Below are 16798 nucleotides of genomic sequence, written 5' to 3'. Positions count from 1 at the left end.
AACAATTTCTGGGGTCTCTTCCTCTGGAATTCCCCATCCTCCAGCCCTGTTCTTTATTCCCAGTATGGAACCAGTATCCTACTGGGGGATCATTTGGGTACCTCTGCCAGACCCTTCTCATTCAGAAAACAATTTTTGGGGTCTCTTCCTCTGGAATTCCCCATCCTCCAGCCCTGTTCTTTATTCCCAGTATGGAACCAGTATCCTACTGGGGGATCATTTGGGGTTACTCTGCTGACCCCTCTCATTCAGAGAACAACTTTTGGGGTCCCATCCCCTGGGATTCCCCATCCTGCAGCCCTGCTCCTTGTTCCCAGTACCAGCAGCATCCCCGCGCTGCTGCAGAGGTCACTGGGCCATCCTGGAGGGATGGTGGCAGCCCTTGAGCCCTTCCCAGCGTTGCCCAATTCGGGATTTCTGCCCGGGAATGCGCCGGTGATGTCACGGCGCGGGTGACGCAATAGGGCACGGCCTGGGGGATGCCCAGGTGTCACCAGGACAGCCGGGCTCCCCTTCCCTGCTCCTGCCGCAATCCCGGGGCTCTGGGGCTCGCTGTTCCCGGCTGCCACACGTGCAGGGAGGGAGAAGGAAGTGCCGGCCCGCGGGGAGGAGGAAGGAACCCGGAGCTGGAGTTTCCAGGTGTGTGCACATCACCTGCCCGGCCCTATAAAAAGGCGGCGGCGGCTGCAGAGCTGCCACTCGGCCGCTTCATCCCTGCGGCTGCACTTCCCAAGGAGCACCCCCCAAAAAAAAAAAACAAAACAAAAAAAAAAGCAAAATTTTAACGTGTTCCCTTCCCCAAATTTGGGCGTGTTTCCTGCCACCCGCCCCCACCCCCAAATTTTGGCGTGGTGCCTTCGACACCTGGCTGATGGTAACGCGGGTTTGGGGGGGCTGCGGGTTTGGGGGTGAGGGGAGAGAGTTTGGGGTTGGGAGGGTGGGGGGGGTTGTGTGTTAAATGTCATGTGTAGGGGTCCCTGAGTGATTTATGTGTGTGTTAAATGTCATGTGTAGGGGTCCCTGAGTGATTTATGTGTGTGTTAAATGTCATGTGTAGGGTTCTCTAAATTATTTATGTGTGTGTTACACACCATGTGTAGGGTTCTGGGTGCATGTTTAATATGTTGTTCCCTGTCATGTGTAGGGTTTTCTGTGTGTGTTATCTGTCATGTATAGGGTTCTCTGTGCATGTTTTAGGTGTGTTCCCTGTCATGTGTAAGATTTTCTGAGTTATTTATGTGTTACATGTGCACAGCTCTCTGTGTGTGGTAAACGTCATGTGTAGGGTTCTCTGAGTTATTTATGTGTGTATTACCTGTCATGTGTAGGGTTTTCTGAGTTATTTATGTGTGTGTTATCTGTCATGTGCAGGGTTCTCTGTGCATGTTTTAGGTGTGTTCCCTGTCATGTGTAAGATTTTCTGAGTGATTTATGTGTCACATATGCACAGCTCTCTGTGTGTTACCTGTCATGTGTAGAGTTCTCTGTGCATGTTTTAGGTGTGTTCCCTGTCATGTGTGAGATTTTCTGAGTTATTTATGTGTTACATGTGCACAGCTCTGTGTGTGTGTTTTATATGGCATGTGTAGGGTTCTGTGTGCATGTTTAATGTGTGTTATCTGTCATGTGTGAGATTTTCTGAGTGATTTATGTGTTACATGTGCACAGCTCTGTGTGTGTGTTACATGTCATGTGTAGGGTTCTCTGAATTATTTTTGTGTGTGTTACATGTCATGTGTAGGGTTCCCTGAGTTATTTATGTGTGTTGTATGTCATGTGTAGGGTTCTGTGCATGTTTAATATGTTTTACATGTCACATGTAGGGTTCTCTGAGTTATTTATGTGTGAGTTACACACCATGTGCACAGCTCTGTGTGTATTTTATGTGTGTTACACACCATGTGCACAGCTCTCTCTGTGTTACCTGTCATGTGCAGGGTTCTGTGTGCATGTTTAATGTGTGTTATCTGTCATGTGTGAGATTTTCTGAGTGATTTATGTGTCACATGTGCACAGCTCTGTGTGTGTGTTACATGTCATGTGTAGGGTTCCCTGAGTTATTTATGTGTGTGTTACATGTCATGTGTAGGGTTCTGTGTGCATGTTTAATATGTTTTACATGTCACATGTAGGGTTCTCTGAGTTATTTATCTGTGTTACATGTGCACAGCTCTGTGTATATTTGTGTTTGTGTGTTATATGGCATGTGTAGGGTTCTCTGTGCATGTTTTATGTGTTACCTGTCATGTTACACACATAAAACATGCACAGAGTTACACACCACGTGCACAGCTCTGTGCATGTTTTTATTCTGTGTTTATTTTATGTTACACACCATGTGCACAGTTCTCTCTGTGTGTTTTTATTTTGTGTTTATTTTATGTGTTACACACCATATACAGAGCTCTGTGTGATTTTATTTTGTGTGTTTATTTTATGTTACACACCATGTGCAGAGTTTTGTGTGTATTTTATGTGTGTTACACATCATGTGCACAACTCTGTATGTTTTTGTGTGTTTATGTGTTACACACCATGTGTAGAGCTCTGTGTGATTTTATTTTCTGGATATTTTCTGTTACACACCACATGCACAGCTCTGTGTATTTTTATTTTCTGTCTATTTTATGTTATACACCACGTGCACAGCTCTGTGTATTTTTATTTTCTGTCTATTTTATGTTACACACCACGTGCACAGCTCTGTGTGATTTTATTTTCTGGATATTTTCTGTTACACACCACATGTAGAGCTCTGTGTATTTTTATTTTCTGTATATTTTATGTCACACACCACGTGCACAGCTCTGTGTATTTTTATTTTCTGTGTATTTTTTGTTACACACCACGTGCACAGCTCTGTGTATTTTTATTTTCTGGATATTTTGTGTTACACACCTTGTGCAGGGCTCTCTGTCTCTCATATAAATATATATTTGTTTATATGCATTTATATGTGTCTGTAACTATTTCTGTGTGTTTATATCCATGCACTGCTTGTCTGTGCTCTGTCTGTGTTTTTCTGCATTAATCTGCATTTATTTACCTTTATCTCTATTTATATGTGTCCATATGTATTTCTATGTATTTCTATGTTTAGATTTATTTCTCTCCATGGCTGGGATGTGTGGGAGCACAGCCCCATCCTGTGCTGCCCTGCACACACACAGATTTTTATTTAGTACTGCAGGGACTCTATTTATATTCCATTTTATGGTATTTTTTCTTATTTTCATTTTCTATTTTATTTTCATTTTCTATGTATATGTATATTCCTTATTTCTTTGCTTTATCCTTTCCTTCCCATTATCTATTCCTTTATTTATTTATTTCGTTATATTAATTATGTTTATTTTATATGCTTAAATTTTTAAAATATTTAAGTATATAAATTTATATATTTTATATATATTTGTATTTGTATTTATATATTTATATTTGTATTTATATATTTCTATTTTATTTAACTTTATTTATTATTTATTTATACTATTATACTACTATGCTATTATAATAATTTATATTTTCTTTATTTGCATTGTTTCCTTCTACTCTTTCTTTCCATTATTTATTTTAATTCTGGGGGTTGTTTATCCTTTATTTATTATTTCACTCACACAAACAGAGGTGTTTTCTGTGTGGGTGTGAATCCACAGGATTAGCTGCAGCTCTGTGTGCACAGATATTTCCTGCTCCTGTAGGGGTAGGGACTGCATAATATATATGTGAATATAAATATATAAATATATTTATATGGAAATACAAAAATATCGAAATAAATATCAAAATAAAATTTTAATTTCTATATGTATACTGTGCAATCTATATATAAATATATATATTAAAGACATATAAATAAATATGCACGCACATAATATATGTATATATACACCATGCTTTACACTCATATGAAATATAAAATACAAAAAATAAAATTATTTAAAATATAAAACAATATAATTAATAATTAATAACATAACATAACATAATATAATATAATATAACATAACATAACATAACATAACATAATATAATATAATATAATATAATATAATATAATATAATATAATATAATATAATATAATATAATATAATATAATATAATATAATATAATATATAATATAATATAATATAATATAATATAGTACAGTCTAGCATACGGAGATATCCCTATATAAAAATACTTTATATTTTTTATATTATATATGATACATTATATACTATATAATTAGGAACATTAAATTATATATATTATATTGTGTATGTTATATATTATATATACATATAAAATATGTATGTATATATGTGTATGTTATATATATTATGTATATACTATGTGGATTTTAAGATATATATGTTGTGCATATTATATATAATATATAATTACATTATATATATAATATATACAGCATACAATATACATTATATATTAATATATTATCTATTTTAAATATAAAATTTAATATATAATACATTTTATATTTTATATATTATATCTATTTAATATATTTATATTTTAATATATCTATAATATTTATAAATGGTACATTATATAGTGTATACATTAGGGTGGGAGTCCATAGGTGTGTGCTGGCCCTCTACATACCTACCAATGTATAAATATATAAATGTATAAATATATATAAATATAATATAAATATATAATAATATAAAATATAATATAAATATATAATATATAAATATATAAATGTAGAAATATATAAATGTATATTCTGTATTCTGTGTGCACAGCCAGTCCCTGTGTACATACAGCTCTCTGTTTATGATTTTTTATGTGTTTGTATATATATATATAAAAATTATTTTATTAAATATTATTATTATTAAACAATAATAATAATATATTATATTATATTATATTATATTATATTATATTATATTATATTATATTATATTATATTATATTATATTATATTATATTATATTATATTATATTATATATATTTAAATATATATTTATATATAAATTATAAATATATGTAGATCTGTATAGATATCTATATATCTATAAAGATCTATCGATACATAAAGATGTATATAGATATAGAAAATCTATCTTTATTTTTTTTTTTCTGTGTGTATATTGTTAGTGTGTGTGGGCAGTGCCTATGTACAGCTCTCTGTCTATGATTTTTTTTCTGTGTTTGTATATATATAAATAATTTATATATAATCTATGTAGATCTGTATAGATATCTATATATCTATAAAGATCTATAGATAATATAGCTCTATATAGATAGATATTATATATTTATTTTTTTTGGTTTTTTTTCTGTGTGTATACTGTTCGTGTGTGGGCAGTCCCTACGTACAGTTCTCTGTATATATTTTTTCTGTGTTTGAATATTCATATTTATATTTATATTTATATTTATATTTATATTTATATTTATATTTATATTTATATTTATATTTATCTGTCTATATCTATCTATAGATATATAGACACCTATATCTATCTATAGCTATTTATTTATCTGTATCTATATCCTGTGTGTACAGCTGTGTGTGTGTGAACAGGCAGTCCCTGTGCATATACACCTGTGTCTGTATTTTTTATTCTGTGTATATATATATATATATATATATATATTTGTTTGTTTGTTTATTCCTGCATTTATTTATTTATTTATTTATTTATTTATGCATTTATGCATTTATTTATTTGTTTATTTGTTTGTTTGTTCTGTATCTATTCTGTGAATACAGGTGTATATTTGTGCGTGTGTTACACAGAGTGTGTGCACCTGTGTCCCTTTTTTGGGGTGGAGGGTGTGATGTCCCTGAGTGTCCCTGTCCCCCTCCAGTGCCACCGGCTGAGTGTCCCTGTCCATTTTGGTGTCCCTGACGCTCTGTGCTGTGTCCTTGTCCCTTTGGTGTCACCGATTGGATGTCTCCTTTCCATTCGGTGTCACTGTCCCTGTCCGTGTGTCCTGTCCCTGACTGTCCGTGTGTCCCTGTCACTGTCCGTGTGTCCTGTCCCTGTCACTGGCTGTGTGTCCCGTCCCTGACTGTCCGTGTGTCCCGCAGGGCTGGCTGTGTGTCCCTGTCCCTTTGCTGTCCCTGTCACTGGCTGTGTGTCCCTGTCCCTGACTGTCCGTGTGTCCCTGTCACTGTCCGTGTGTCCCGTCCCTGACTGTCCGTGTGTCCCGCAGGGCTGGCTGTGTGTCCCTGTCCCTTTGCTGTCCCTGTCACTGGCTGTGTGTGTCCCTGACTGTCCGTGTGTCCCTGTCACTGTCCGTGTGTCCCGTCCCTGACTGTCCGTGTGTCCCGCAGGGCTGGCTGTGTGTCCTGGCGCTGCTGGCGGTTTTGGGGCGCTGCCGGGGGCTGCGGCTCCCCGGGGGTGTCCCCGGGTCGTGCCCCGGGCGCTGCTGCAGCGCTGCCGAGCTGGGGGCCGAGGCTCCCCCGGTGGAGCTGCTGGGGCGGCGGCTGCGCTGGGACCGCTACCTGCCGGTGCAGCTGGTGCCGCAGCTGGAACAGCTGGAGCAGCTGGAACAGCTGGAGGCCGCCGGGGCCCGGCGCCACCGCCCGCGCTCCTGCCCCGCTCTGGCGCTGCGCTCCGGGCTCCACAGCAAAATCCACGAGCGCTCGCTGTCCCCGTGGCGCTACCGGTGAGTGTGCGCGCCCTCCCCGCCCCTCCCCTGCGCCCACCCCGGCTGGTGGCACGCGGGAAAGGTGTCGCCGTGTCCCCGCAGCATCGACGTGGACGAGAACCGCTACCCACGCCGGCTGGCGTTCGCCGAGTGCCTGTGCGGCGGCTGCGTGGACGTGAAAAGCGGCCGGGAGACCACGTCGCTCAACTCGGTGCCGATCCACCAGACCATGCTGGTGCTGCGGCGCAAGCCGTGCCCGCTGCCCGGGCTGCCGGGGCGCTTCGAGCTGGAGGTCGCCTACATCCAGGTGCCCGTGGGCTGCACCTGCGTCCTGCCCCGCACCGTGCGCTGACCCCCCGCGCCAGCGCCGCCCCCACGCGTGACCGTGTCACCGCCCGGCCCCCGCCCGTGCTTGTTTTAGAGCACCCGACCCCGCCAGGGCGCTCCCTCCCCTGGTTATTTATGAGTTATTTATCAGCCTTGCTGCCGGGGGGGGCTTTTTGTGCCCCCTATTTATTGCTGACACCCCCCCAGCCACGGCTGTGACTCCAGGGCCAGCACTGCCCCACGGCCAGACCCTGTGAGTGCTGCCCAGCCACTCACTGGTTATTTATTCCTCCAAAAAAAGCTATTTATTGTCATCTCCCCGATGCTATTTAATGCTGCCAATAAAAGCCAACCACTCCTGGCACGGTGCTTGTTCTGTCCCCAGCCCAGGGCATTGGGATGTTGGGACTGGGGCACATCCACGGGCAGTGCCCAGCTGTGGGCACAGCACCAGGGCACCCAGTGCAGCAGGGAGGGAATGAACTGGGAGGTGATGGGGAGGGCAGCAGGGCAGGGGTGCCCCACACCCCCAGCCCGGGGGGGACCCAGCCCTGGCACCCCGACACCCACACCTTTCCCACGGCTCTGCCCCTGGGCACCACATCCCACGGAGCTGCTGCCACCTGCCAGGGCCACTGCAGCTGTGCTGGCAGCACTGGGGGGCCCTGGGCCACCTGCACCCCCTGGGGACCAGGGTCTGTGTGGGGAGGGGGCAGAGGGGGGCCTGGAGCAGCTGCTGATCCCGGTGGGATCAAGGATTTGGACCCACATCACACCAGGGAACTTCCAGCACCCACGGGGGAGAATGGGAAGGGAAATGCTCCCCACATTCCCTGCTGGGGGTTACCCCAGGTTTTGGGGACTCCTTTGGGATTCACTGTGCAGCTCCAGTGCTGGGCCCTCCCAGTTCCACCCCACTGCTGGCTCCATAAGGATTTTGGGAGGGGACCCTGCCATGGCCGTACTCTGCACATCCACATCCTGGATTTGCCCAAAATCGCACTGTTTGTCCTCAAAACACCTCCCCAGTCCTGTCCCAGCTGCCCCAGAGCAGGGCAGGAATGGGAGGATTCCCCCTGGAGCAGGAGGCAGGGGCAGTCAGTGCCTTTCCCACTTTTTATTGCAACAGCAGCTGCAGAAGTGACAAAAATCCAGGGAGAGCCAGAGCAGAGCTGCCTGATCCCCCCCAGGCACTGGGGATTCCCTGAGAGCTGGAGTTCCACAGGGATTTGGGGATCCCTCAGGGAAATGGGGGGGCTTGGAGAGTTGGGACCATCAGAGAGCTGAGCATGCCCAGGGATTTGGGGCTTTCCAGGAGCTGAGGAGCCCCTGGAAACAGGAGATGCAGGGAGCTGAGAATTCCCAAGGATTTGGAGGATCCTTAGGACCTGGCGAGCTCTTTGGGGACTGCAGACCCCACAGGCAGCTGAACATCCCTGGGGTTTTAGAGAGGTCCAGGAGCTGAAGACCCCACAGGGAGTTGAGCATCCCCAGGAATTTGGGAATCTCCAGAAGCTGGGAAGCCCTTGGGGACTGGAAACCCCACAGGGAACATCACATCGCTGGGAATTTGGGAACTGAGCATCTTAGGGGATTTGGGGATCCCTAGAAGACTGAGATCATAGAGGAGCTGAGCACTGCTGGGGATTTGGAGATGGCCACAGCATCACTGGGGATTTGGGAATCCCTTGGGGAGCAGGGGGAAATGATGATCCCGGGGATCTGAGCACCACCAGGAGCCAGGAACCCACAGCAGGAGCTCAGCACCCCCTGGTGCCGGGTTCTGGGGATCCCTGCAGCGGGTCCAGGAGCAGCTGGGAAGCAGCAGCAGGGCAGCAGGGCAGCAGGATCCCCCATTATTCCACCTCCACGGGGATGGGGTTCACCTGCCCCCCCACCTCGGGCTGCTTCTTGCGGGCGTCGGGCGGGGGCCGGGGCGGGGGGTTGCTGGGGGGCTGCTTGAAGGTGCCCCCCACTTGTGGCCGCTCCCGGGGCTTCTGCTCGATGGGTCTCCACTCCTCCCCTCGAACTGCAGCCTGGGGATTGGGAAAAGTGCCGAGGAACAGCCCCCACCCCAAAAAAGGGCTGTTTGGGGCAGCTGGGACCAGAGTGTGGGGAGGAGGATGTGACTCCCCCACCCACCCCGACTGGGCAGGGTTTTCCTGCAGCCCAGTCTGGGAATGCTCTTGGAATTCACATGGTCCATGGGTTTAGGGGTGCCCTCCTCCTCCCAGCCCCCCAAAAAACCCTCTGCACTCACCAGCAGGTAGATGCCACTGGCAATGCCCAGGCAGACAGTGCCCAGGATGGTGGAGAGGAGGAAACCAGCAGGGACAGCCAGGCTGTGACAGAGATTTGGGGTTCAGAGGAGCTGGGGGGGCCCAGCCCCCAGCCCCCCGCCCCCAGTGCCCACCCTGACCCCACTCACGCAGCGTGGAGGATGGCTCGGATGTAATAATTCCTGGTGAGGGGCCCAAACAGCTTCACCACGGCTGTCAGGTACTTCTGGCCACTGCAGGGTGACAGCAGGGGGTCACAGGGGGTGTCCCCACCCTGGGGGGACACCCAGCCTCCAGGGACCCCCATCTCCACAAGGATCACCCCGAGGGACCCACCCAGATGTGCTCCCACATTCCTGTGTTTGGGGGGTACCAGGTACAATGGATAAAGGTTCACTATTAAGCATTATTAAGCTTAAGGTTCATTATTAAGCTTACATATTTCTATTATCTTGCTTAACACATTTTCCTAAGGTCTGTCTCTACACAGCCTTACTGTTTCTTGTCCTTGCATCTTCAGCACTCTTGCATTTCTCCATCCTGAGATTTAATTTCACACCGTTTTCTGAGTTTTATACCTTTTCTATTTCCTACAGTTCCCTCGAGTGAAGGCAATATTAGACCTGGGTTTTCACTGGTGCTTTCCGACCTTCTTTTTCTGTTTGAGTCCATTACTGGCAAACACCAGTTAGGTGACAGGTACTGGAATTTTGGCAGGCTGTATTCCACTTGGGAATACCGCAGGTGGGAAAACAGGGGGCGCAGCACTCACCACCTCTCCATGGTGGAGCCCTTCTGCCGCTTGCTCCTGGGATACTCGAGCAGGCAGACCAGCACACCTGCGGCGCTGCCGGGCCGTCAAGGAAGGAACAGCCCCAGGGAACAGCCCACAACCCAAAAGGGACCGGGGCGGGGAGATAAGGATGGGACCCCACCCCTGTTGGTGCCTCCCGCCCCGATCGCGACAGGGATTTCCCGGGAACGCTGTCGGGAAGGATACATGGAATACGCGGCGAAGTACCAGCCCTTGAACTGCCCCGCCACCGCCACGATGCCGCCCGTCAGCAGGACTGCGGGACAGCGGAGGGAGGGTCACGGCGGGACACGGCCCCACGGCGGGACACAAACCCCAAAGCGGGACACAAACCCCAAACCGGGACACAAACCCCAAAGCGGGATATAAACCCCCAAACCGGGACACAAACCCCAAAGCGGGACACAAACACCCAAAGCAGGGCACAGACCCCCAAACAAGGACACAAACCCCCAATCCACCATACAAACCCCCAAATCACGATATAACCGCCCAAATCAGGGTACAAACCCCCGAACCAGGATACAAAACCCCGAATAAGGATACAACCCCCCAAACCACGATACAAACCCTCAGCCTGGGATACAGCTCCCAAATTCCGGGATACAGCTCCCAAATTCCCGGATACAACCCCGAAGTCAGGACATGTCCCCCCAAACTGAGGACACAGACTCCCCGCGAACCCCCAAGTGGGGATAATGGCCCCGGGGACCCCAACATGGGGGGGGCTTCAGGGAAGGGAAATGGGGTTCTTGACCCCAAAGACTCCGCACTCGGGGTTCAGGGAAGGGAAATGGGGTTCTTGACCCCAAAGACTCCGCACTCGGGGTTCAGGGAAGGGAAATGGGGTTCCATGACCCCAAAGACTCCGCACTCGGGGCTCAGGGAAGGGAAATGGGGTTCCATGACCCCAAAGACTCCGCACTCGGGGCTCAGGGAAGGGAAATGGGGTTCCATGACCCCAAAGACTCCGCACTCGGGGTTCAGGGAAGGGAAATGGGGTTCCATGACCCCAGGGACTCCGACACGCGGGATGCTGGGGAGATGCTGCGTGCGGGACCCCCCCGGATTCAGGGAACTGCAGCGCCTTGCGGGAAGTTTTTGGAAGAGGAAGGAAGAGGAGAGTGGAGGAGGAGAGGACGGAACCGAGGAAGAGAGGGCAGAGGAGGAAGAGAGAAGGAGGAAGCGAAGGCTCCAGCCCCGCCGGGCCGGGACTTCCCGGGCGCTTCCCCCGCATCCCCAGCCCGGTGGGACCGGGACCCCAAATCCCTCCCCAGATCCCCCTCACCCTCCGAAGTGCCCGAGCCCCCTCCGCTCGCCCAGCCCCGACCCTCCGAGCCCCCCGCACTCACTGAGCCCGGCGGCGAGCGCCTGCTCGTTGGCCCACATGGCCCACTCGATCTGCCCCATGGCCGCGGCGGGACCGGCCGAACCGAGCTCCTTCGGCTGCTCCCGGCTCCGCTCGGCTCGGCCCGAGCGCGTTCGGCTGCTCCCGGTTCGGTTCGGCTCGGTTCGGCTCAGCCCGAGCGGGTCCCGCTCGCCCCGCTCGGGTTCGCGCTGCTCTGCCCGGTGAGTTCGGCTGGTCCCGGTCCCGCTGGGCCCGGCCCGTCCCGGTTCGGCTCCGCTCGGCCGGTCCCGACCCGGAAGGCACCAGGCCACGCCCCCTTGTGTTAACCACGCCCCCTTCCCATCAGACCACGCCCCCGCGGGACACACCGGGGACACGGGACACGGGGGTGACAGGGATGGCACCCAGGGACAGGGTCAGCCCGAACCGGGGCGGCGGGATCAGCCCCGGGGACGCGGGGACAACACGGGCCATGCGGGGGGACAGGACAAGATCCGTCCCAGCAAGGGACAGGGACAGGGAGGGGACAGGGGCCATGCAGGGGGACAGGATCTGTCCCAGCAGCTGGGACACCTGAGGGATGGGGACAGATCAGTCCTGCAAGGCACAGCAATGTGGGATGGGCAAGGGACAGGATCTGTCCCAGCCAGGGGACATCAGTCCCAGCAAGGGACAGGGACACGGATGTGGGATGTGCAAGGCACAGGGGCCATGTGGAAGGACAGGACCAGTGATAACCTGGGGGCATATGGCACAGGAGATGCCCCACAAGGGACACAGGGGTCATGTGGGGTGACAGGGCTGTGTGGAGGAATGGGATCAGCCCCAGGGACTGTCCCCATCTTCTGTCCCCATCTCCTGTCCCCTCCCAGCACCACACACAGAAGCCAACACCCCAAAACAGCACTGGAAACAGGAACCCTCTATTTCCTTACAAAAGATTAAAAAACCAGCCCCGGGATCACATCCTGCCCCAGGGCTGGGGACAGCTTTGCAGCAGGCCTGGCTCAGGGTCCTGAGGCCCGCTGGTGGCACCAGCAGAGTCCTTTCAGTGTGTCCAGGCTGTCCCAGAGTGTCACCAGGGTCAGGCACGGCTCCGGGGCAGCCCATCCGCTCCCAGCAGGTGCTGGCTGGGATCATCCACGAGCTGGGGACCAGGGCCAGGCTGTGGGGCAGGACACGGGTCAGGGACACCGGGGAACCCCACTGCCTGCAGGGCTCCCCCTGCTCTGGACCCCAAAAGGTCACCCCATGGGTGGTGGCAGTGGGAATATGGCCAGAAATGGGGTCCTGCACACCCCCTGGGGATGGGGACAGGAATGGGGTCCCACACACAGCCCTGGGGATGGGGACAGGGTGCTACACACTCCCCTAGAAATTGGGACAGGGATGGGATCCTGGACACCCCTGGGGACAGCAGCAGGGTCCCACCACCCCCTTGGGGACAGGGATGGGGTCAAACCCCCCCCCAGAGGCCGTGCCCCCCCAGTGCCACTCCCCCAGCCCCTCACCTTGGTGTGCAGGATGTACTGGACAGCCCCTGGCACGGGCTCGGTCACCACGGCGGCCACCAGCTCCTGGGGCAGCACGGCCGAGCCCACGGGCAGCCCCCGCACAAACCTGTGCCACGGCAAACGCGTCACTGCCCGCGTCCCCAGCACCCCCCGAGCCCCCCAGTAAGAAGTGAGGCTCCCTTACTGGTCCCCGTTGGCGGCAGGGGGGAAGCTGCGCCTCACCACCTCCACAAACTCGGCCACGGTGTCGGCCAGCGCGAAGATGACGGCGTTGGGGCCGGCGTCGAAGGTGTAGGCGACCTGAGGTGGCATTGCGGGCACGTGGGGACCTGGGGACGGGCCAGCAGGGTGCAGTGGCAGCCCCGGGCCCCGCCGGTACCTTGGTGTGGCCGTGGTGGGCGTTGTAGCGATGCGCCAGCGCGATGACCTGGCGCGACAGGTCCGTGAGGTAGAAGATGGGCGGGAAGGTGTCGAGGCAGGTGGCGTGGAACTGGTTGCTGTCCCTCATGGCCAGCTGGCCAAAGCCCTCAAAGTCCCGCTCCTGGATGTGCCTCATCATCTGGGCCAGGCGTTCGGGGACCACCGACTCTGCCCGGTGCTGCCACAGCAGGGGGGTCACAGCAGCTCAGTGACACCCACAGCAGGGGGGTCACAGCAGCTCAGTGACACCCACAGCAGGGGGGTGCTGGTCACCCCAGCTCAGTGGCACCCACAGCAGGGGGGTCACATCAGTCAGCTCAGTGACACCCACAGCAAGGGGGTCACAGCAGCTCAGTGACACCCACAGAAGGGGGTTACATCAGTCAGCTCAGTGACACCCACAGCAGGGGGTCACATCAGTCAGCTCAGTGACACCCACAGCAAGGGGGTCACAGCAGCTCAGTGACACCCACAGAAGGGGGTTACATCAGTCAGCTCAGTGACACCCACAGCAAGGGGTCACAGCAGTCAGCTCAGTGACACCCACAGAAGGGGGTTACATCAGTCAGCTCAGTGACACCCACAGCAGGGGGGTCACAGCAGTCAGCTCAGTGACACCCACAGCAGGGAGGTCACAGCAGCTCAGTGACACCCACAGCAGGGGGTCACAGCAGCTCAGTGACACCCACAGCAAGGGGGTTACATCAGTCAGCTCAGTGACACCCACAGCAGGGAGGTCACAGCAGCTCAGTGACACCCACAGCAAGGGGGTTACATCAGTCAGCTCAGTGACACCCACAGCAGGGAGGTCACAGCAGCTCAGTGACACCCACAGCAGGGGGTCACAGCAGCTCAGTGACATCCACAGCAGGTGGGTGCTGGTCACCCCATCTCAGTGACAACCACAGCAGACAGGTTGTGGCTCCTCCAGTTCAGTGACATCCATGGCAGGATGGTCCCAGTTACACCAATTCAGTGTCATCCACAACAGGTGGATTGTGGTCACCCCGAATTTGGTGATACCCACAGCAGGAAGGTCACTGTAGCCCCAGTTTGGTGACACCCACAGCACCAATGACCCTTTGGGTGCCACTGCACACCCTCCAGCCCCATTCCAAGGGGAAGGGGACCCTGTCCCTGCCCGTGTCCCCCTACCTTCAGCAGGGGACTGGTCTCCACACTGGTCTGCATCCCCACCGTGCTGCCCACCGGCTTCTTCTCCCCACTGACCTGGGGGACACACACAGTGGGACACGGCTCCTCCTGAGCCCCCCGAGTCCCAAGTCCCAGCCAAATCCCCTGCCAGCCCCTCACCACCAGGACGAGGACACGGAGCTCCGGCCAGTGCGTCTCGGGGGCCACCTGGAGGGCGAGGCTGTCGGTGCCATCGGGGCGTTCCCCGCGCTGCCACTGCACGAAGCCGCCGAACATGCTGCGACAGGCGCTGCCCGAGCCCCGCCGGGCCACCTCGGACAGCTCCTCCTCCAGCCCATAGAGCCGGGCCAGCGCCGACACTGCGGGCACAGGCACAGGGGACACCGCTGTCACCGCTCCCAGTGCCACCACAGAGCTGGGACAGGCAGAGGGGACACCGCTGTCACCGCTCCCAGTGCCACCACAGAGCTGGGACAGGCAGAGGGGACACCGCTGTCACCCCTCCCAGTGCCACCACAGAGCTGGGACAGGCAGAGGGGACACCGCTGTCACCGCTCCCAGGGCCACCACAGAGCTGGGACAGGCAGAGGGGACACCGCTGTCACCCCTCCCAGGGCCACCACAGAGCTGGGCCAGCACTGACACTACAGGGACAGCAGAGAGGACACCCCTGTCACCCCTCCTGCTGCTACCACAGTGCCAGGCCAGCACTGACACTACACGGACAGGCAGAAGGGACACCCCTGTCACCCCTCCCAGTGCCACCACAGAGCTGGGCCAGCCAGAGCACAGAGGGGACATCTCTGTCACCCCTCCTGCTGCCACCACAGAGCTGAGCCAGCACCAACACTGTGGGGACAGGCAGAGGGGACACCTCTGTCACCCCTCCCAGTGCCACCACCGAGCTGGGCCAGCCAGTGCACAAACACAGGGGACACCCCAGCCACGCCTGTCACCCCCTCCCAGAGGCAGAGGACAGGTCACAGCGAGGGACACCCCCATGTCACCCCCAGCCCCACAGCACGCACCCAGGCAGGCGTAGCCGGCGGCAGACGAGGCGAGCCCGGCGGCCGTGGGGAAGTTGTTCTCGGAGGCGATGTGGATTTTGTAGGAAAGGCTGAGAGCGGCTGTGTCCTCTCCACCCCCGCGGCGCTTGCGGGCCAGGCGCCGCACTGGGGGGCACAGCAGGGTCAGGGGACACTGGGGACATTGGGGACAGCAGGGTCAGGGGACACTGGGGACAGCGGGGTCAGGGGGACGCTCACCCTCGCGCAGACACGCCTGCACCCGCGGGTGCCCCACGTCCGCCTCCTTCCCGTTCAGCCACAGCCGGTCCTCGGTGAAATCCCGGCTGGCGGCCGCTGTCGTGGTGGTCTTGAGCTGTGGGGGCAGAGAGGGGGCTCAGCACCGCCAGATCCTAAACCTGATCCTGATCCTAAACCTGATCCTAAACCTGATGCTGACCCACCTGGTCCTGGTGCAGCGTCACGCTCAGGGAGGAGTTGATGGGCAGGATGAGGTCGGTGTCACGCTTGCCCCCTGCAAGAGAGCACGGCATGGCACAGCCAGGAATTGCATGGCACACCAGGAATGGCATGGCACAGCTTGGAATAGCACACACAGCTAGGAATGGCATAGCACAGCTTGCAATGGCACACACAGCCAGGAATGGCATGGCACTGCCAGGAATGGCATGGCACAGCTTGGAATGGCACAGCACAGACTGGAATGGCATGGCTAGAAATGGCATGGCACTGCCAGGAACGGCATGACACAGCCTGGAATAGCGCAACCAGGAATGGCATGGCTAGGAGTGGCATGGAACAGTTTGCAATGGCACTGATGAACACAGCAAAGCATGGCACAGCTTGGAACGGCATGGGACAGTTTGGAATGGCATGGCACAGCCGGACACGGCACAGCCGGCACAGCCGGGATCCGCGCCCCCCGCGCACGTACCCAGCCCGGCCCGGCCCGCGTTCCCCGGCACTCACAGTATTTGATGACGGCGATGTTCACGGGGGCCGTGCAGGTGGCCATGGCCGGGCCGCGCTCCGCCGCCATCGCTGCCGCCGCCGCCGCCGGCCGCCCTCAGCACCCGCCCCCGCGCCACGCACGTGACCGTGGCGCGCGCCGGCTCCCGCCTCGCCATTGGCCGAGGGCGCAGCAGCCGGTTCCCAACAGCCAATGGCAGCGATCGGACCACGGGCGGCCCCGCCCCCTGAGAGCCCTGGGCAGGGCCTGCGGGGCGCCATGTTTGAATTGGGCAAGGATTGCGCATGCGCACATTCTGCCGGTGCCCCCTGTTCCTTCCCGGTGTTCC

At 53.2% G+C, this 16798-nt stretch overlaps 3 protein-coding genes across 3 annotated transcripts; 1 reads left to right on the top strand and 2 right to left on the bottom strand.

The window, feature by feature from the left end:
- Positions 1–6241: 6241 nt before the first annotated feature.
- On the top strand, positions 6242–7262 carry IL17C (interleukin 17C; the record flags this gene model as incomplete). Its single annotated transcript, XM_056501044.1, has 2 exons — positions 6242–6636; positions 6721–7262. Coding segments are annotated over 2 exons (645 nt in total), but the record flags the coding sequence as incomplete, so codon positions are not given.
- A 785-nt stretch (positions 7263–8047) lies between these two features.
- Positions 8048–11725, bottom strand: LOC130257716 (cytochrome b-245 light chain). The gene is made up of 6 exons (XM_056500517.1): positions 11391–11725; positions 10225–10294; positions 9997–10071; positions 9374–9457; positions 9206–9287; positions 8048–8981 (listed from the first exon to the last, which is right to left on the bottom strand). Exons 1-6 carry the CDS (start codon positions 11446–11448, stop codon positions 8802–8804), a joined length of 549 nt encoding a protein of 182 aa, XP_056356492.1. The 5' UTR covers positions 11449–11725; the 3' UTR covers positions 8048–8801.
- Positions 11726–12287: 562 nt separating this feature from the next.
- Positions 12288–16588, bottom strand: MVD (mevalonate diphosphate decarboxylase). The gene is made up of 10 exons (XM_056500516.1): positions 16470–16588; positions 15944–16014; positions 15741–15855; positions 15504–15647; positions 14635–14834; positions 14476–14550; positions 13280–13498; positions 13085–13200; positions 12898–13006; positions 12288–12551 (listed from the first exon to the last, which is right to left on the bottom strand). Exons 1-10 carry the CDS (start codon positions 16537–16539, stop codon positions 12471–12473), a joined length of 1200 nt encoding a protein of 399 aa, XP_056356491.1. The 5' UTR covers positions 16540–16588; the 3' UTR covers positions 12288–12470.
- Positions 16589–16798: the final 210 nt, after the last annotated feature.

The sequence above is a fragment of the Oenanthe melanoleuca genome, chromosome 11, assembly GCF_029582105.1.
Source record: "Oenanthe melanoleuca isolate GR-GAL-2019-014 chromosome 11, OMel1.0, whole genome shotgun sequence".
NCBI lineage: Eukaryota > Metazoa > Chordata > Aves > Passeriformes > Muscicapidae > Oenanthe > Oenanthe melanoleuca.
The sequence above is the reverse complement of the archived record's forward strand: the minus strand, read 5'-3'. Positions and strand labels throughout refer to the sequence as shown.

What these genes read in the sequence shown, in the direction of transcription:
- LOC130257716 (XM_056500517.1), bottom strand. Translation starts at nt 11,448, where the DNA reads ATGGGGCAGATCGAGTGGGCCATGTGGGCCAACGAGCAGGCGCTCGCC. An exon ending in TACTTCGCCGCGTATTCCAT is followed by an intron (nt 10,072 to 10,224) that starts GTATCCTTCCCG and finishes ACGGCCCGGCAG; the next exon opens with CGCCGCAGGTGTGCTGGTCT. An exon ending in GGCTCCACCATGGAGAGGTG is followed by an intron (nt 9,458 to 9,996) that starts GTGAGTGCTGCG and finishes GTCACCCTGCAG; the next exon opens with TGGCCAGAAGTACCTGACAG.
- MVD (XM_056500516.1), bottom strand. Translation starts at nt 16,539, where the DNA reads ATGGCGGCGGAGCGCGGCCCGGCCATGGCCACCTGCACGGCCCCCGTG. An exon ending in AGACCAGTCCCCTGCTGAAG is followed by an intron (nt 13,499 to 14,475) that starts GTAGGGGGACAC and finishes CTGCTGTGGCAG; the next exon opens with CACCGGGCAGAGTCGGTGGT. An exon ending in AGTACATCCTGCACACCAAG is followed by an intron (nt 12,552 to 12,897) that starts GTGAGGGGCTGG and finishes CCTGCCCCACAG; the next exon opens with CCTGGCCCTGGTCCCCAGCT.